At 37.0% G+C, this 21,346-nt stretch overlaps 1 protein-coding gene, 2 long non-coding RNA genes and 1 other non-coding gene across 4 annotated transcripts; 3 read left to right on the top strand and 1 right to left on the bottom strand.

Moving 5' to 3' along the window:
- Positions 1–1,575: 1,575 nt before the first annotated feature.
- Positions 1,576–21,031, top strand: LOC145724643 (uncharacterized). Its single transcript, XM_081972998.1, has 7 exons — positions 1,576–1,854; positions 9,437–9,547; positions 9,606–11,497; positions 17,097–17,173; positions 18,208–18,347; positions 18,796–18,906; positions 19,703–21,031. Exons 1-7 carry the CDS (start codon positions 1,714–1,716, stop codon positions 20,804–20,806), a joined length of 3,576 nt encoding a protein of 1,191 aa, XP_081829124.1. The 5' UTR covers positions 1,576–1,713; the 3' UTR covers positions 20,807–21,031.
- On the top strand, positions 2,982–3,855 carry LOC145725611 (uncharacterized). Its single transcript, XR_014177356.1, has 2 exons — positions 2,982–3,605; positions 3,662–3,855. It is a non-coding gene; the product is annotated as an uncharacterized LOC145725611 (long non-coding RNA).
- On the bottom strand, positions 11,703–18,106 carry LOC145725612 (uncharacterized). The gene is made up of 2 exons (XR_014177357.1): positions 17,681–18,106; positions 11,703–12,983 (listed from the first exon to the last, which is right to left on the bottom strand). It is a non-coding gene; the product is annotated as an uncharacterized LOC145725612 (long non-coding RNA).
- Positions 19,492–19,563, top strand: TRNAH-GUG (transfer RNA histidin (anticodon GUG)). Its single transcript has one exon. It is a non-coding gene; the product is annotated as a tRNA-His (tRNA).
- Positions 21,032–21,346: the final 315 nt, after the last annotated feature.

Raw genomic sequence — 21,346 nt, 5'->3', positions numbered from 1 at the left:
AGAAAACTGTCGATTGCTAATCGATGTGTACTTATGAATGCGGCCAATAACAAATCGATGTTTTGATTTGTTCTGTTTTCCCCTTGTTTCACATTAATTATTAATTATATTTATTAAATTAAAATCGCTTAATAAAGCGCCGTCTAGTATGTAGTGGCAAAGTAACAAACACGTATACAGCGCTAAAGAAGTCACTGTAAACAGCGCCATCTTTTATATTCAGAGCAGTGTACAGGTTTCTGTATTTGACGTACAATCTAAAAAGGTTCGTGTCAATTGTTCATAGGTGGCGCTTAAATTTAGAAAGATTAAAAATGCTGTTTAGTTTCTATCACATTTTATAATGGTTTTACTCTGCTAACATTACATTTACAAGTAGCCATTTGTTTATAACTTTATTATAGAGTTAATGCAATTTGGTCAGGTAGTAAAGGTCAGTGAACCAATCACAAGTAAAAATAAAACGGATCGTCGCGTCGCCGCTAAGCGAATAATCGAAATATGCAGCACGAGTAGTATGTGGCGGTGGGTTTATGTGAAAAAGTAGGGGAAGAAATAACCTTTAGAATGGGCAGTGTTGCCGCACTTAGATTTGTATCTACTTTTACAAGATTATAGAGATGGTTTTTAAACTAAGACTAATTAGTAAACGCGTATTTTTAAAGTCAACATTAAGTTGTGATGAATGACGTCAGAGAATGGTTTTGTTGAAGTAGTGTTGAGATTGTGTTGGAACTGTTGAGCTGGTTGGCAACATTTTTCTTGTTGACTTAAAAAACGGGATTTACATTTAAAGAACCTTTGCTGAGTATTTTATGCCTTTTCTATTTTCCTTAATCAACAAACCCAACCAACAATAACAAATGCCGGAAAGGCTAATACATAACGTCAAAAAAGCTTACATTGTCATTGGTGAAAATTGACTTCCAACATGAAATCAACAAATCAATCAGCTCTGAGGCTTGGTGGAAAGTTGAGGCTATGTTGTATTCATCACAGATTTATGTTGACTTAAAAGACAGTGACAGTTGGATCCACCATTAATTCATCAGCACTTTAAGAACACTTTTTATAAAATTGTGGTGCTTGTGTTGGCAACAATACCTAAACTGTTGACTTTAAAAATACGCGTTAACGCAGCTAATCATTGAGAATCTATAAAAGCGTTAGCACGTAGACAATTAAAAGTTCTAAGCAGCTAGATTTCATCTTCAAGGCAACTTTATAACTAAATTAAGTGGTTTAAGAATTTTATCCTCTTAAGGCAAATCCACATGTGAAGTATTTGCGTATGTCACAACACTGTTTGTTGTTTGTGAATGGTCAAGAAGCTGCTTTTTTTGACCAATCACAAACTAGGTGTGATTTGAACATGTAGACCAGACTTATCATTAACACCCCTCTCATTAAATTTTACAATTGACACTATACAGTATACATACAAATCTGGGTTTTTAAAAACCAAACCAGACCAACGCAGGGACCAACCTAAAAATAAACTGCAGAAGCGCAGTAAACTAGTAAAATCAACATTTATGCGTCACTGCGCCAGTTCAATTATTTTTATGTCCACAGCAGTTGGCAACGTTGTAGTTCAGCCACGGCGGTGGCGGTCGGATCCGTCTAACCTTCGTTCCGTCCGTGTTCCCTCTTTGGCTTGGTATATGCTAGTACACGTTATTAGATCGGTTTAGGCTAATTTTTAAGTGAAAAATGGAGGCATCCGACGTACAAAACGTGTGCAGATTATGCCCAGAAACAGGGGAAAATCGACCTTTATTAAACGTGTTCGATCACAAGTTTGCCGAGGAAAATAACATTAAGGACGTGATTTTGGTTACTACGGGCATCGAGGTAAGTCGGCCATTTTTATGTACTGGGACTGATTAATAGACTATGCGCAATCTCACTTTCTTTTAATATTATTCCTTTTTGTTCGTTCGTTATTCGTGGTTGGATCGGTTGTCAGACCTGCGTGAAATGAAATGTCACTGTCACGTGACTGAAGTAAACACGACCGTTGTTGGTTATGTGTCAGTTTCATGTCATTTTGGATATCATATTCGTTTATGACATATCTGACAGTTATCACGTGACTGCGGTAATCGTACACAATGGAGTGTCATGTGACAACAATTGTCAAATTTTGATTCTGTTATTGTCTGCTTGGTCTGGCGAGGAATAAACTGAACACAACTCATAATAATTAAGTTTTGTCGACATTTATTTTTAAATTTGTGAATTGATTAAATAGTTTGTGCTCTTGTACCTAGATCTACTTAAGAGAGGGTAAATATGACATATTTTTGTTGTTTTTTTTATGTTTTTTCATCCATTTAAACCAATATGGGTATAAACTGGTTTTATCCCCATTCCCGTTTCCTGGAAAGGTTGACAGATGTGTACAATGTTGCCAAATATTTTCGCTTTGTTTTATATATTATAAGCATTGCAGTTATAATAAACTATTATTAAAATTAAACAACATATTTATTTATACAATACATTTTTGACAGAAACTTGCCAGTTGTTATGTTGGATTTCTTGTTGTTTCATTGGTTTGAAAACACAATATTGTTTGACAGTGGAATGGTTGGAAAATACGCATTTGTTGCCAATTATTAATTTAAATGACAGTTATGTATTTATCCCTCGTATTTTAAACAGAGTTTAGGTTGATTTTAATTTAGAATGTGTCAGAACGACTTGAAAAAGTCACAGTCTGAACTACACTTGGGCAAATCTGGGAATTTTCGTATTTCTTTCGAAACTGTCCAGGTATTTGATATTGACATTTGGTGTCATGTCAAACTGTCAATGTTGTCATTCAATTCAATAATGTTGTCTCCTCACGGACACAACACGCAATGTTGCCTTTGCATCCTTAACATATTGCATAACTATACCTTCCTAGTTTTGTACTAGACTTCCCAGTGGAAAACGTGAGAATTGACAATTAACAAATGGTGGTAAGTGGAAACTTTCCCAGCAAGGTTTATTTTCTTCCCGGAAAGTATCCGGTTTGGGAACGAAAGAAACTTTCTAAGACGTACGTTACTCAACTCTATTTAAGAAAGCCCTTGACATCTTGCACCTGTCACAGTCAAATCACAAGTTAGTATAGGGTGTCTTTGAATATGTATGTGTAACAATAAATTAGAAAAGACAAACTGTTAAAAAAATAGTTCAAAGTATCCATGACATTAGTACATACCAATATTACAACCTAATTGACACTGGCCTACACGTCAAAAGTGACATTTATTTTTTTGCTTTGGTGTCACATAATTCTAAAATAAAAAATACGACTTGCCCGACTAACAACAGAATGGAAAAATTGTGATTTATAACGTTGCTTTATCTTTACTTTTGTATGGTCAGTGATACATTTTTCCATACGACAGACGTACAGAGGGTGGTCTTCCATTATATCTCAGTTACTGTAATACCTCTACACCTTTTGTAATCCTTTTTTGTAAATTAAACATTCAGTGTTTTGGAGATTAGTAGAAAACAAAAATATATTTTTAATTATGCTTAGCAAGTTATTATGTGATTCAGCTTGCGGCTAATTGGACAAAATTGCAATATTTTGTTCGCCAATGGTAGAGCATCTGAGCCTGAAAAATAGTGTGCTAATTTAATTTTATCCGATTTCTAGCGTCTACTACCTCCTCCTAATCCATTATGTATTGGCATGTTTTTAGACTTGAAGAAGGCTTTTGATGCCAAATATAAACTACTGCTGAAAAATTGTATAATTTTTCTTGGTGCTGTAGGAATTTTCTAGAGAAGTACAGTTTACGTATTTGTGATGTGTTTATGTAAAAATAAAGTTACATTTACAAAATACAATAGTTTTTGTACACAAACTGATCCAAAGTTTCACTTGTGCTTTACATGAAAATTAAAAACAAAAACAAATAATACGCGTTTCCAATCACACACGACGACCCATAAATAATACCGTGCAGTTTTATTAAGGAGGTTTCAGTGCTTTAAGTGGTTTGAGTGTCGTGTGCATTTGAATAGTGTATAAGTTAAGTATTGTTGTATTTAGAAATGCAATAAAGACTTTTCAACTCATTTAGTATTGTTTAATTGATCTGTAACTTATACTAACAATGACGATATTAGTGGAAACTTTTACATGATCAGCTCGTTTTGTTTCAGGTGTCCAAAAGTGACTTGGTGTCACAGAAAATATGTCAACGCTGTTGCAACATTACTTTGAAAATGCTTCAATTCCGTCAGGACGCTCTGAAGCAGGATAAATCGTTAAAGGTAAACAGGTCACCCACAGAGCGTCTCTTTGGAATACTTAATATCTACTGGTTGTTACAGGCCATATGTAAAATATTGCTGGTTCAAAATGGATTTTCCGTTCCCAACGGGGAAGTTGAAGTGAAGGACGAGCCAGAAAGTGAACCGACTGAGAGTGAATCTTCTGCAATTGAGAATCAAATACACCCATCTATTCAGCAACTTTGTACGAAATATCCCGAATTGAAACTATCCAAGTCATTAGGACAACAAAATATGGCCCCTGTCGTATCAATAGCAGCAAATGAAGTCAAAAAGTATTTTAAAGAGCGCAGTTTAAATATGAATTCGTTTATCTACAAGCCAGTTCAGAAACAAGGTTCAGATGCTAATAAAGAAGGTACAGAGGCCAGGAGGACAGTCTCACCGATTAAAATCAGTAGAAACGAGAAAGAAAAATACAAGTGTACTCCAATGCTTAAGAGAAAGCTGTCTACGTCTGGCAGTGAACCTGGTCCTTCTAAGGTATCAAAAGTTGCATCGGAAGAGGAAAGCAAGAACTCGTCCAATAATTTTGAAAGTAATGATCTGAAACAAATTACAACAGTAAAATCCAAAACGCTGCTGGAGTGTCACGTTTGTAGAACTTTTTACAGCACATCGTTTGCACTGAAAATGCATCTTTCCAAACACAGAGTTTGTCAGTTTTGCAAAATAACGTTTAAAAGTATCGCAACCAAAGACTTACACTTAAAAGACTTATGCGAGGTCAAAAGAATTCTGACTTCTCAACCATTTGTTAGATTAGAACCTATTCATTTAAATCCGAGTATTAGAAGTAAATACTCTCAGTCATTTGAAGGATTTCCTTCTCTTCCTTCTAAGGATACGTCTGACGTAGTAAATGTGATGGTCGATTTGTTAAACCGTGATAGTGAAAACGAACAGAGGAATTTAAGTGTGGCAATCCCATCAAGTTTGGTGGCAATCTCACAAAGTTCAGTGACAAACTCACAAAGTTCAGTGGCAATCTCACAAAGCTCAGAGGAAATTTCACAAAGCTTAGTGGAAATCTCACCATGTTCGGTTTCCATTGTCAGGCCTGATATCGACATCAAGAATAGTGCTCTCCCATATAACATGACAGGTATCAATGATGAACAGTTTCTTAAACAAGTTATACGTTGGGCGAAGGAAAAGGCAAATGCTAGAAGAACATTTACTGAAAAAATGGTTCAAACTAATCTACCCCTCAACTTGAATATCAATACAAATCCAGCTTCAGGCGGGTGCGTATTTAAAGGTCTGAAAGACCAATTGTTGGTGTTTAAGATTCCGATCAATATCACCAAAGGTCCTTATCATATCCAATACAAGTACTGCAACCCTAACAAAAATAACAAGACAAAGAAAAACAGTGACTTAGATTCCTTACCGGTGGCATATTCGCGTAAAATAAGAATTGTAATGTGTCGTGATAATAACAAAGAAAAAGTTTCAGTCCTTGCACAGACCATCCCTACAACCCGGCCACCAACACTTCTGAACAGTCAAGTTAGTAAAGCAATTCAACCATCAATCGCCACTTTACCAAAACCGACTCCACAGATAAATTTATCGTCCGCAACACCTTTGCTGCAAAGTTACGTGAGTAGTATACCACAGCCTACGCCAGTATTAGGATTTCAGGACTTCGAAAGAAAGTTTTTGAACACAGCTCTTCAGAATCGCAATGGCAAACAAGTGGTTACAACGGTATCTAAAGCGCGACCGAATGCACCATCACAGAAGCCCCCCAATAATGCCATTAACAAAAAAAAAATCAATGGAGCTAGTCAATTTAGAGTCGCACCAACACCTCCTCCAAACCGTACTGTTACAACTTCCGCAGTAATTCCAAACCGAGTGCCCGCAAGTTTTTCAGGCAACACTACAATTACTTCGGATATGCAGCTGGTTAGAAGTATGGCGCCAAATAGAATGACCTTCAACACTAGATTGGTACCGGTTCTTTATAATACTGGCAGAGATCAAGCAAAAACACCAAACCCAGGTGTTAACGTGAATAATCAGTCATCAAACGTACTGTATCAAAATTCTACCATTAGTATAACACGCGAAGCGTCTAAACCGAATCAATACCCGGTTGTAAAAAAGACAGCGTTGCATGTGGTTGCGAAGTCAAATGCTAGCGAAGTGGCGCCAACTGTTGGGAATCAATCTGGCCAACAAACAGTGGTTTCGTCGGTAGCGCCAACTAAAGGTAACAAAAAGGATGTTACTTCTGTGAGTTATAGTCATCAATGTAGTAGTGATAATTCTATCCAGTCTAAGCCGGTTTTTAGGGTAAAAAGTATCAGAGAGTTACAGTGAAGAATTTTTTGTTACTGTCATTTTTATACCCTACAATGTAGGATGAGTGGTTTCACTCTACACGAGTCTAATTTCTTAGGAAGTAGTTTGATTATTGAGTAGTAGCTTTTTTTTATTTCGTGTATTCGGAGGACTTTACAGTTAAAAAGTGGGAAATACTCTCGAAGTGTGACCGAGAATGTTTGAAACAAACAGAACACTTAACGCACTGTGCGTTTGTAACGTTAAGTACTCGAATACAACTAACATACAGTCCGATTCGCGAAAGTTGACCATAACGTGACAAAGCATTTTCTACAAATTAACACCCACACGTATGTCTGAGACTGATTACTAGTACTATTTGCTATCATGACATTTGACATTAGTCCCAAAAAGAGAATGTTTGAGCTCACCAAGTTGCTTTAGTCACGTGATGATCAACTTACTAAAATCAAACTATATTTAAGATATCGTCTTAAAAGTCGTGAGTTGCAGAGCTGCCAGCTGTTTCGTAGCCTAGCAGCGAGTAGGACAGAACTTATTGGAAGATGGTCTGGATATCAAGAGACCAATCCAAATCATAGTTTATTTTCTAAGCATTTTGACTTGTAAATTGTATAAATACCATTCCTTATGTATCATGTTACTTAAGGTTTTTTGTTACTGATTATTATTTCGATTTATAGTACATACAAGAGAGGTGGCAGGTTAGACTATTAATTTTTTTTTAATAAACGCAATCTTATTTCTTAGCGGCCATCTTTCTGACTTTATCATACTGTGTAGGTATGTGTTATTACTGACGTCATCGATTGATCTCGACTGACTACTACATTATCTGGATCAATTAATTTATATCTACATAATAATATTATTCTAGTTGTAATTATTATTTGCTTCGGAGGAAAACAATTTTTTTTTTGTTTAGCAGAAACTCTACTAGTTGTTACTACAGTTAAAACTTCATACACTGATTGTATTTTTTATTACAGAAACCCTTTTTTATAACGGTAATTTCTTCGACTTCTCATACTTATTGTTAATGGTTTTTTTCTCAACAAGGAAATGATGTGATATATGATGAGAACGATGTATGTAATAAATTTTTTTTTTGATTGGATGAGGTGATTTAATTTTTTGTTGACTAAATTTAGAAGGTTGTTGCATATATTTGTGCTATACGATGTAAGAAATCAACGGCAATAAGGAAAAACCATTGCCAACCTAACCAAATATATGTCGAATCGAATGTGACTTACTTTGACAGTTGGGTCACAAAACAAAAGTTTCTTTTATAAAATTATGTGACCAACCGTCAACATTTGGTGTAGATGCACTTAAATGTTCAACCCTTGCATGGCAGTCCGGAATAGAACTGGAGCTTATTGGCTTTTGTGGTTCAGATCCAGCCAAGGCGATTGGGACCAGTGTATATCGATCGAAACAGAAATGACGCAAGACAAAACTGGAATGAATAGAAATTCTTGCATTGATGACGAAGAAATGAAGATGAAGATGAAGAAGAAATTCAATTCTGATGAATTCAAATCCACAATGATACTTGGTGAACATTTTGGAGTGATAAGGTTCTGATGAAAGTTGGTATACTGTTCTCAGGCAGGATCTTTGGCCTAAACCTAAAGTACCTAAATTTTGAGTGCCATTTCAATAAGTGCATCGAGACATGTCATTTATAATTTCGAGACAAATATTGTTGTCAAAATTCAACATTTCTTTATCAGTTTGGAAAACAGTTATGGAAATAATAAGAGACCTTAAATTGAAAAATTTAGAGTACGTGATTAGAATAGACAAGCGGGATAATGAAAAACTTGTGTAAAATGATAATTAACGAAACTGAGTGTACCAAATAAGTAATTAAGTAAAGTCTTTTTGTTAAACGTGTTTTTGTTTTATAGAAACCATCACAACATTTTTAATAAATGCAGTTAATCTCTGCTTGTAGATATACAGAAAAAGATTGAGTCTTCTCTGTATTTTGTTTGCATGTGAGTCATGTGGGTATGTAAGTAAATGAATCAATATCGCATGAGAGTACAAATAAGGGTCTCCCCCATATTTTCTGTATTTTACATTTGAGAAGAACAACCAAGAAAATAATACAAGTATTTTATTTATTTTTGAAAAAACATACGCTCTTACTACCAACATTGTTCAAAAAGTCAGCTAGTATGACGTAGTAAGTTATTGACCAATAAACGGTAAAATATTGCCTTGTACGGAAGGACGAAGCATTAGTTTGTCCTGTTGCCACTTAATGCGACCTGACTAAACCATGATAATATCCATATAAATAATATAGCAGATTTAAAACAAAAAACATGGCTTGATAAAATAATACAGTTTAGTTTCAGTGCAATATCATAAGAGAACTCTTTTTTGATGGCAACGTTGCAAAGCACCTATTGCGCACAGCCATGCCGCTAAGTTATGTGCGTTTTTTTGAACTGGCGTATCCTTCTCTATCAAACGTCATTGAAACAGTACAGCAATGCTCTAGTTTTAAACCTAACCCAACAAATACAAAAGTCAACCTAACCGCAATTGGGACGTCAAAATAAACGGTCGAAATTACCACATCCAATAGGAACGCTTATAGTTATCTACGTCATACTGCCCGCGAAATAAACAATTTAAATCTAATCAAGAAACGTACAGTTTCGTAAAAACGTGGGCAAGTTTTATTTTTGCTTGAAACTTGACAAGTTTCATATTTTGCACTCGTAAAATTGATCCACATGATACATACCACTGCTGTACAAGTTATGATAATACTAAACTAAATTTTATTTTTCAGATATCAGAATCAGACATAATCTCAAAAAAAATCTGTAAGAAATGTTACAAAAACACCCGAATAATATCACAAATCCGACAGACTGCGATGAAACAGGACCAAGATTTAAAGGTAGTACACTCTCCACATTAGTACTTCTTTATTGTTTTATAAATAACAATTTTTACAGCAAAAATGCCAGTTGTATTTAAGTGACAAAGGCCTACGTCTAGCCAACACACGAATCATCATTAAAAAGAAAGAACAACCTCCACCTCCACAACCGACCAGCAGCGAATTATTTGATATGTTACTCAAAACGTCCAACATCAACAGAAGAGTGGCATATCGAGCCAAATGTCGCAAAAACAACAAGGGAGTACACCCTTCTATAATCGACATTTACAAGAACAACCCTACATTTAAACTGCCTAAAAAGTGTCTTCATAGGGATGTTGCCCCAACAGTTTCGCTGGGAATGGACGAAGTGGAATCCTACTTCAGGACGCGTAAACTGGACATGTACAAGTACATTTACAAACCAAGTGCGTTAAAAATACGGCAGGTAGCTCGAAAAAGAACATCCGTTCGTTTTAAAGCTGCCAAAGAAGTGAAAATCTTATCAGCAGTGGATGAAATTAAAGAGAGCATCCTCAAAGATTGGGATGACGTTGGAGATGATATGCTGAAAGTGTCTCACGTGGTGTCATTAAACCCTGGACCTACCAAAAATGACGACAGTGTTGCGAGTTCTTCCACTAACACCACTAAACCGGCGTTTATAGAATCACTAGGACTCACTCCCTCAACGAGTCTTGCTAAATTTCCCAGCATTTTGATATGCAAAATTTGCAACACTGCGCAGAACAATGTAGCATCTTTGAAAAAGCACCATAGTCGACATAGAGTGTGCGAATTTTGCAAAATCAAACTGAAGTCGGTAGAAAAGAAGAACAACCATGTACAACAGTGCGAAGTGAAAAGAATTCTAGAAAATCCCGCACCTATTGTGTATTTGGATAAAGTTGAGCGAGATTTAAACATACGGAAGAGGTACAGAGAAACATTCGTCGACTTCAATCTCATACCCGGATTGGAAAAACCGTCAACCAGTAAAGTTATTGTTATCGAAGATGACGAAGAAACAGCTACAGAGAGTAGCAATGACGTTATTGAAGTGAAAAGCAAAGATGCTGTGACTTTAGTAGCTCCCACATCTTCAAGTGTGGTGAGACCTATCATAGGAATTTGTAACGATTCAGTACTGGAGAAATCGTCACCGACTGAGTTAACACCTGAGCAAAAAGTTGTAAAAAGTATTGTCAGTATGGTTTCTAAATTATGTAGGCTGGAAGCAGGAGTTCAAACTGAAATTGAAAATCATCCACCTATAATCAAAGCCGAAGGAATTTGCACCTTAAAAAATTTTAAAAGTAACTTATTATCTTACTCAGTTCCAGTCAAAATTTCGTATGGAAATTACAACGTCACCTACATTTCATCTGAGACGAATCAAATCAAAGACAAATCAGGCTTATGGAATAACCTAGAGTTGGTGGAGAAACGAATTAAGAAACCCCCTAAAGCGGAGCTTTCCCTAATGAACACCACTTACCCTTTAACTTTTGTACAATCCTCTCAATTATCGGTCTCTTCAATTCAACTAATGACCACCACTCCTACCATGTCAATATTTCTTCCCAATCATTCAGCGATTCTCCAAGGAGCCGGCCTCTCACTTCAACCTAGCCAAACTATTAATAACGCCATCTTTAATCCTCTGGGCAATGCTTCAATCCAAACCACACCCCTACTGCAAAACTACACTCTTAGTATGGGACCACTACCTGTTATCAGCAATCCTACTGCGTCTAGTAGCAAAACTAGTCCAAATGTGGCGGATCCTAAAGCTGGCTGTTCGACAGAAGGTCAAAGTGAAGCAAGCGCCAGCTCTTCTCGTAGAGTCTCCAAAGCGGAAACTCGAAAAAGGTCTAAAAGACCTTTCATAAAGGTAAAAATTGGTAAAATGCCAAAGTCTTCCCGGCGCTCCAAATTGAGAGTTAAGAATATTTGGGAGTTGAAGTAAGTTGGAGTGTCGTGATTGGTTTATAGTTACGATCTGAGTTTGAAGTATTTTAGTGTCTTAGTTTTCAGAATATTTAAGTTTTTCGGTTTATAATGTTTTTAAGATTATGACAATAATTGTGCTGTTTATCAAAGAGGTGCTGATCAAACGTTTTCTTAGTATTTGACTGACCAGTGTATAAACTTCTTACACAAATGGGACTTTATTTATTTTTTGTAAATTGCTTTGAGTCACTTTTTGACTATCGATGGCCTTATTAATAATTAAGTAAAAGATGTATACAAGTTTTCTACCCTAATAAAGAATTTACAAAAAGTGTTGAGTGTACTAATAAAACCATTAGCAAAAGTTTGTAGTGGTTGAAGGACCAATTTTAATGGTAATACCACGGTAATTAAACTTAATGCATTAAAGTATGGGTAAAGGCAGAGGTTGATGCTGCAAAAGGCAGATATTACAAACTTATTTTTAAATAACCCCTTTTGTCTTCTATCTCAGTACTGAGAACGCCATAACTTTCCTTTTAGCTTTAGCAATACTACACTGTGGCTCAGTTCTTTTAGTTTTTAAGTTGTAGAACTTCGTAAAATGATTTTGTATTGAAACACACAGAGTGAAAACACTCACAGATGCAGTTTTAGAATTCTTTACTACCTGAAAATTTGAGACCCAACAAATGATCTGAAATAACGATAGTTTCAGTTCAGTTTTCAACTTGAAACGTATCACACGTCAGTTTCGTGAGTGCCATTTTTTGCCACTAGGAAACCACGTTTCTTGAAACGGTGTTCAGAGAAATTTGAAGTTGATGACCGAATTCCGCAGCCGGTCGAGTGGAAATGTGGGGCCTCTAAGTGGAAACGTCGATTCCTAAAAGTCTACGGGGAATTGTCTTGTGCGGAGCACTTTCAAGAGGCGGAAAGGGTGAAAACCTAGGAGAAGACCACGTGGGCTTGACAGTGACGGTTATAGTTTCCAGGAGGAATGACTATATCTTTTGCTCGGATCGTGCCTTTGAGCGATTTTTTAAAACTTTTTGTAGCTATCTGGGGCTCTAACCCGACTATCTGAGCCTCTCTCGTAACGAGCTGGCAAAATACCCCTAGCTGGTAGTGCCATAAAAACCCAGAAACAACAACAACGATAGTTCCCAGACCAAACATTTACCGGTCTCTGTTTCTATAGGCATTTACGAAAATTTTACCTGCTAATTCCACTGTTCACCACAATCGGTGTAACTTTTAAGGATCTGGTTCATTACGGTCGAATGAATTTTAGAACGCGATTGGTATTCCTATTCCTGATATGTCTTTGACACAATATCGGCATACTCTTCCTCCATCTCACACACAGAACATATTCTAAAATCCATTTTAATTTAACAGGTCACTCTCATAAGCTTGCTAAACTGTGGAACAAACCGCCAAACTGTCAACCATAAACTAATTTTTGAGGTTATGATTCTAAATTTTAAGGAAAAACCTGTGGCGTCTTGCTGAACTAGGGTTCGATTTCTGTGCTAATTGTCACGTGTTGTGTACCTAGGGTTCAACGAACTTGATCGCCAGCTGAGTTGTTTCTGATTAAGGATACACAGGGATATTAATTCCTTCACAACAGTTTATTGATAACACAACAAATTCCACTTGGAAAATAAAAATTATGATCTGTACAAGCTACACATATTGATTTGCACTCAGAAAAATGCAGAATGTTCATAACTGCTCATCATTGAAAAACGTGTTACCGTCCGCCAACTGCCAAAAGTCACACACTTCACCGTCTGTGTGTTTTCTGTCATCGTGGCTGGATACTCCATATACCCCCCCTCCAGTGACGTCGTCACTGTTGTCCTGGAAACGGACGGTTTTCTTGCTAGACAAGATGTTCTGATTGTGGAAGGTATAGTCATGGTCATGACGAACTGCCGCTGCTTGGTCTTCTTGCAAGATGTATGCTGGCTTGACTCGGTCTAGGCTAACCTTGGTCACATGTCCATTCACGCGAATGTCTATGGTTTTGTCATTCCGTGCAATAACTTCGTGTGGTCCGGTATAAGGTGCTGATAGAGGTCTACGCACCATATCTTCACGCAGAAAAATGTGGGTCGCAGTCTTTAGGTCAGGGCTAACAAACGGTTTTTGTTTTGAGTTCCATTTTGTAGGAGCTGGTTGCATAAAACTCAAATTCTCCTTCAAGTTTTGCATGAATAGGCTTAAAGGTGGTGAATTTTGATTCGGTGAAAACATCTCAGATGGTAATCGTAGTCCTTCTCCATACAAAATTTCGGCTGAGGAATATTTGGCGTCATCCCTTAAGGCTGTCCTTAATCCAAGGAGTACTGCAGGGAGTGCTGATAACCAATCCGGTTTGTTGTGAGCTGTGATGGCAGTTTTTAACGTTCTATGGAAACGTTCTATTTTTCCATTGCTTTGTGGGTGGTAAGCTGTAGTCCTAACTCTTCTGATGCCCAACAAAGTATAAAAACTGGTAAATAAAGCACTCTCGAACTGAGTTCCACGGTCAGTTATGATAATCTCTGGTGAACCAAATCTGGAAATCCAATGCATAAAAATTGATCGAACAACTGTCTCAGTTCGAATGTCTGCTACAGGAATAACTTCTGGCCAATGTGAATAACGGTCAATTAAAGTTATGCAGTATCTAAAGCTTTCACATACTGGTAAGGGTCCAACAATGTCAAGGTGTACACATGAAAATCTAGCTTTAGGTGTGGGTATTGTTAACAATTCAGTTTTTGTGTGTTTATGTACTTTTGACCTTTGGCAAGATATACATGTTTTAGCCCACAAATGTACGTCCTTGTTCATTGATGGCCAAAAAAACTTTTCTGTCACTAACCTGCGTGTTTCCCGGATGCCTGCATGTGCCAACCCATGGATTGAGTCGAATACTTGTTTCCGAAATCCTTTCGGTACGTAAGGTCGAAATTTTCCAGTGGATGTTTCGCAAGTTAGGCTAAGTTTTAGCGCTGGAAATTTTAGGTTTTCAAATTTCATGTCAAGCTGCTGTTGGTATTGTTTAAGTTCTACGTCGTCAAGCTGTGCCTTTGCGATCTCTTCATAGTTTAAAGAAGCTGTATATGAAATTTCTTGGACTCGAGACAGTGCGTCTGCTGCTTCGTTCTCTTCCCCTTTTAAGTACTTAATGGTTGTAGTAAATTGACTGATGAACTCTAACTGTCTAGCACGACGTGTTGTTTCTCTGGAGTTACTGCTATGTTTTGTCTGAAAAGCATAAATCAATGGTTTATGATCAGTATAGATAGTTACTTCTCTGCCCTCTAAGTAGATTCTAAAGTGTATCACAGCAGCATATATAGCGAGAAGTTCGCGGTCGTATGTGCTGTATTTGACTTCTGAAACGCTGAGTTTCTTTGAGAAAAATCCTAAGGGTCGCTTATCACTCTGCTGTAAGACAGCTCCAATACTGGTTTCTGATGCGTCGCAAATTAACGCTAATTCTGAATTGTCTGGGTAAGCTAAACTTGCGGTTGAAGTCAGACTTTCTTTGCAACTTTGAAAAGCATTTTCCATACTATTAGTCCAATCTATCGGAGTTTTATCGTTCTTTTTTGTCTTGTTGTGGAGAACGTCATGAAGAGGAGCTTGTAGCTCAGCTGCATTAGGAATGTGTCGCCTATAAAAGTTTATGAGTCCTAAGAAACGTCGAAGTTCTTGAATATTAGTAGGTTTCTTGTATTCTCGTAAGGCAATGGTTTTCTCTGGAAGTGGTGAAATTCCGGTATTTGTGATTCTGAAACCCAAAAAATCAACTTCCTTTTTACCAAAGTGGCACTTTTGAATGTTAATGTTTATGTGATGAACAGCTAGTTTGTTTAATACGAGTGAAACATGTTCCTGATGTTGTTCGAAGGTCTCTGAAGCAATCAGAATGTCATCGATGTACACAAAAATGAAGTCCAGTCCCCTTAACACTTGGTCGATGAATCTCTGGAACGTCTGTCCGGCATTTCGTAACCCAAATGGCATCTTTAAAAATTCGTATAGCCCAAATGGAGTTGTTACTGCTGTTTTTGGAATGGATTCACTGGCAACTGGAATCTGATTATAAGCTCGCACGATGTCCAATGTAGTAAAAAAATTAGCTTTATTAAGAATGTACACACAATCTAACATGTTTGGAACAGGATACCTGTCTGGCACAGTTACAGCATTAAGTTTCCGGTAGTCACCACATGGCCTCCATTGTCCATTCTTTTTAGGGGCAAGATGTAAAGGTGATGCCCAAGGTGATTTGGACGGTTGACAGATGCCTTCAGCGACCATCTGTTCAAATTCCTTTTTGGCTGACAAGTATTTTTCAGGAGGTAATCGTCTAGGGCGACTTGTGATTGGTACAATGGCAGGAAACGTCTCGATTAAATGTTCTGCGGTCACAGTTGGCATGTTAGCTTCTGGGGTGTTGGTTTTCTCTTGATAACGCTGCAGAATTGCTTGCCAAGTAGTGCTGACCTGTGAAGTTACAAAACATGATAAAGAAATAGAGTGGTCATCTTTATTTATTGTGATCTGATTAATCCTGGACCTGATGTGAGTTGTGTTGTCAATTAGCTCATTGTTGGCCACATCAACTAACAACTGATAATGTCTGAGGAAATCTGCACCCAGGAGTGGCTTTGTCACGTCGCAAATGTAAAAATCCCACTTAAATTCTCGCCTTAATCCTAAATTTAAAAACAATGGCTTTTTTCCATAGGTGTGGATGGGTGTGCCGGTTGCTGTGTACAGTGTGAAATTAGTAGGCTTTAAGTTTTGGTAGTTAAACACAAAAGTTTTTGGAATAACAGAAACGTCTGCGCCTGTATCAATAAGAAATGACAAGTTGTTGCGTTTATCATGTATATACAGCCTATTAATAGTTTGGTTGTCAGATGCCGATTTGTTTCTGGCATCCGAGGTGACATCTGACAACGTATTTAGTTTTTTTGATTGGTACTCACCCCAGGGGTAAAGTTACAAGGTTCTTCGCACTTACGGGCTTTTTCACCATACTTGTAATGGAATCTGCACATGGGATACTTCTTTTCCTCTCTAGTTTGAGAATGCTGTCTACGCCTAGATGTGGACTCCAGTTTCTCAATTCTTTTTACCAGCTTATCGAAATCCTCCATTGTAATTACCTGGGGGCCTTGTTCTTTGACTGGCGGACGTAAAGTGGCCTCATTAAGGTAGGACGAACTGGTGTGTTCAGCAATAGCGTCGGCAGTTACCCCAAGTTCCATTAAGTTGCCTTTGGTGGCACTTAGTATGCCCCTCATGTGGCTAGGCAGTCTCTCCATCCATACATTTTTTAGGAAGGTTTCATCCATTTCAGGTGCTAGGAGTCTCATTTCCCGAAGTAAGGTGGAGGGTTTCCTGTCACCCAATGACATTTCATTCAGCAGTGTCTTAAAACGTTTGGTATCGCTTAGGCTGTTTTCTTTGAGCAACCTCTCCTTTAACTGTTGATAAGGATCGTCGTTTTCCTGAGGGGTGTTGGTAAGTAAGTCTAAAACAATGTCGCATTGGTCCTCTGCTAATACGCTGACAACCGCGTCAAATTTTGTAATAGATCGGGTGATGTTGGCTGCACGGAATTGCGCTTCAGCCCTACCAAACCATGCTGCTGGCTTGGAGGTCCAAAAGGCGGTGAGTTTTAGGGAAACTCTGTTGACGTCCAGTGGTTGTTGCATTATACGATTTGGCGGCTCAACCATGCTTGTGTTGTCGGAATTATCCTCGTTAATCATCATTTTGTGTGTCTCTGGTCTCTTATGATATTTAGGACTTGGGAGAGCTTAGGTTTCGGCACCAATTGTGGCGTCTTGCTGAACTAGGGTTCGATTTCTGTGCTAATTGTCACGTGTTGTGTACCTAGGGTTCAACGAACTTGATCGCCAGCTGAGTTGTTTCTGATTAAGGATACACAGGGATATTAATTCCTTCACAACAGTTTATTGATAACACAACAAATTCCACTTGGAAAATAAAAATTATGATCTGTACAAGCTACACATATTGATTTGCACTCAGAAAAATGCAGAATGTTCATAACTGCTCATCATTGAAAAACGTGTTACCGTCCGCCAACTGCCAAAAGTCACACACTTCACCGTCTGTGTGTTTTCTGTCATCGTGGCTGGATACTCCATAAACCTGTCAAAAGTCACTTTTTTCTTAATTTACCGACGTAACTTCTCGATCCATAAATCATAAACCGGGTACATATATTCGGTATATGGGTAAAATTTCAGAACGGCAATGGTAGTTACCAAAAACAATTTTCAAACGCTCTAGGTTAAACAGGTATCTACCGGTAGAATATTCGTAAATGCCTTGTATCAAGATCAAGTCAGTCTGGTTCCAATCCGGTTGCTTGCTAGTTGAATTCATTGACAAAACGATGTGACGCTGTCAAATTTCAAAGTGCCGCGCACTGTATTTGCAGCCTTGCCTGTTTAGCGGCTTGGGATAAATCCAAAGACGTATTTAATTCGACAATGCGTCATCTGATCAACATATTTAAAAAACGAATCGGTGTCACGTGACAAACTATCAAATTACTTCATAGAGTGTGCATCGGCGGTATGTTAATACTTAAATTTTCATGGAATGTAAATAAACAAAACAACACGGCAGGTGCCGTTTACTTAATTTTAGGTAGTTTTAAGTTAATTTCTGAGAAATGGAAGCCGCATCTGTTCAGAATGTGTGCAGATTGTGTCCCGAACCAGGATCTAACCAAAAATTGCTTAACATTTTCGATCCAAAGCTTTCGCAGTTGAACTTGAAACAGGTTATCTTGGATTTAACCGAGGTGAAGGTAAGACGGTCATGTTTTTCTTATATACAGGGAGTGAACAAAAAAAAGCGGTAGCGTTCTTGTGGAAAACCGCCTTAGGAATTTTGAGTTGTCATCCTGTGAGATTACAGTGAATTTGTTGATGTCTGATGTATGACCTTGATGAAGAAACAGGTGTTGATTCCAAAAATGTTGCCGCTGGAAAGCACTTTTATCTCTATTTCAAATAGATTTGTCAATGTAGAAGAAAAAAGGATCAATTTATGTTATGCATATTATTTCCTAAAGGGCCGTATCTCACTATTTTGGCGAAAGGTGTGAGGCCGCAAGAGGGCGTACTATCAGTTTCGATTTTGGGGGTTATGTTATCTATTGTCTTTAGTTCTTTGACATGATAAAAATCCCCTTAGAAAAAAAAATCTTGTTTTAATTCCCTTTCTAAAAATGCGTTTTTTTTGTTTCGCTCTAGATCAGTGAGACTGACTTGGTGTCCACGAAAATATGTGAACGCTGTTGCAAAATAATGGAGAAAATGCTCCAGTTCAAAGAAGATTCTTTGAAACGCGACAGAGAATTGAAGGTAATGTTAAAAATATTTTCAAAATAGTGTCACTTTCTGTTGCAATAAAATTAGATACCCACTTGTGTTTATTTTCAAATCAAATGCCCTGCAGATTTTTTTCAGTTTCAGTAAGTTACCAAATTTGTGTTTTTCTTATTTATGGCTTTTCTGTGACTGATCCATCCAGCAGTTATTAGTGCCTGTATAATTTTTTTAAGTTATTTAAGTTCACATTTTTTAATGTCAAATTAATAACAAACAAGACTGTGACTTTTTTCACTCGTTAAACCTAAAAATACGCTTAAGCAGACAACTACAAAATATCAAAGAAAATCTTGAGAACTGACATGTCTCTACTCTGACATGTGAATTTCATAATTTCAATATAACGTCACTGTCACTCCTGGATCAGAGAGTAGATTGGCATAATTCTGATATCTTAAGGTCTAAATTTAATATGCATGGAGCAATGGGAAATTCCCAATAGACACAAAAACCGGGCGTGTTTTTGTTGTCTACACTTTAACTCGTTGGCCTAATTGGAGCATAACAAATTATCAGTAAATGTAAAAGTATTTTAAACTGATGGATAAGTCTCCAATAGCCGTGATCGTCTAGTGGTTAGGACCCTACGTTGTGGCCGTAGTAACCCAGGTTCGAATCCTGGTCACGGCAGTGTTTCAACACTGTCACGGGGGAGACATTTTTTTTTAGTTTTTCTTTCTCACACAATCCTATTATAAACGACTACAATTTACATAAATACATGTTTTTAATTGTATAACTCATTTGAGCTAAACATTTTACATTGTAGAAGCAGTGCAACACATTGCTGTTCCTTAAAGGATTCAATATTCCCGAGAGACTAGTCGACTTCAACCATAATCGAAGCAGTTCTTCTAAAGAAGCACCTCAAAAAGACACGAAATGTACTGAAATAACGGAACTGAAAACACTTCCGTCTGTGGAGAAACTGCATATGGAACCTACAGTATTACTGCTAACCGACCAAGTAGATAAGTATTTTCAGCAGCGCAATTTAGACTTAACCAAATATTTATATGACCCAAAAGTAAGCAGCGAGTTTAGTAAGAAAATGAAACAAACCGAAAATTTTAAATCTTCAAAGACGATTGAACGCAGAGTGTCTCCAATAACATTACAAAAGCAAAAGAAAGGAACGTATGTGTGTAGTGCTGTACGTAATAACAAAAGTACTGAAAAAACAGAGGAAGAATATAAAATTGCTGCAAAAATAGCAAAACGCGATCACGAACCTAAAGAAAGTAAACCTGCTGAAAAGCCATTAGATCCTGGAACACTAACTGAGATGCAGCATCAAATATCAAAACCCCTCAGAATTTCACAATGCACAAGCAATGAAGCTATAAAATCCAAGCAAAACAACACAACAGAATCCACTCTTAGAAATACCAGTAACACAGTAGCTATTGACGCCTCTACAAACATTCTTAATACTTCGAAAGAACATAAAACCGAACAAATTACTAACAATGAAACTATACCGACATTGATTTCATACAAAGACAAAAGAACGGTAATTAAACCAAAAGTGCGTATTAAAAACGATACAACCATTAACCTTCTGCCAAATAACCTCAAAGGACACAAACTAATTCATAGCATCTTATCAAATATTGTTTCTACCGGAAATACAAGATCGGCGGAAAAGATGCTGCAAACTACGCAGCCATCAAAGAAAGACATCGACATTAACGCCATGGAAGACACGTGCACAGTTAAAGGTTTAAGGGACCAATTGCGCGTGTTTACAATACCTGTCAATGTCAGTAATGGTCCATTTAGTGTGGGGTTTCAATTTAAGAATCCGCGAAAATATTGTTATTCTTTATTGAGGGATAGTCCTGATCTCTCTAGTGGCAATAGATGGCAATGACAACATTTTTTAAAGATTTAATTAATAAACTAATCCAGCAAACTTGCAATTTAAATATGGTGTGATACTGGGAACACTGTCTTTATAATAATGACTGTATAATTATATTATTTATCATTCGTAGGTGTGCTGTTTTTATTTAATTGATTTATTATATTTAGTTTGGTAAGTTTTGAGTTAATAATTTATTTTGAAAAATTGTGATAATAAAGTTGTGTTCATTAACAGTATAAGTTTTATTATGTTTTACTTTAAAAAATGGAATGGAAGCGAAATATCCTACAGAAATAATCTACAGTTTTCCATTTTGTGACCCTTTCTTAAAAGGAGTTATCAGGAGTTATTATGAAATTGAAAGTGCCTAAGACAGGAGGCGCTTTTTTGTTTTAATTTTCATGAATGTGAGATGAACGTTATCTTTTTACAAAACATATTTTTCACACAATTAACAAAACAATAACTATAATTCTTATCATCCCAGAGCTGATCCACTGAAAATGGTTTTTGTCAATGTTCGTCGCAAGGTTTCTATTTCGTGAA

Source organism: Ips typographus, linkage group LG2, assembly GCF_016097725.1.
Source record: "Ips typographus isolate SLU linkage group LG2, UJ_Ityp_2.0, whole genome shotgun sequence".
Lineage (NCBI taxonomy): Eukaryota > Metazoa > Arthropoda > Insecta > Coleoptera > Curculionidae > Ips > Ips typographus.
The sequence above is the reverse complement of the archived record's forward strand: the minus strand, read 5'-3'. Positions and strand labels throughout refer to the sequence as shown.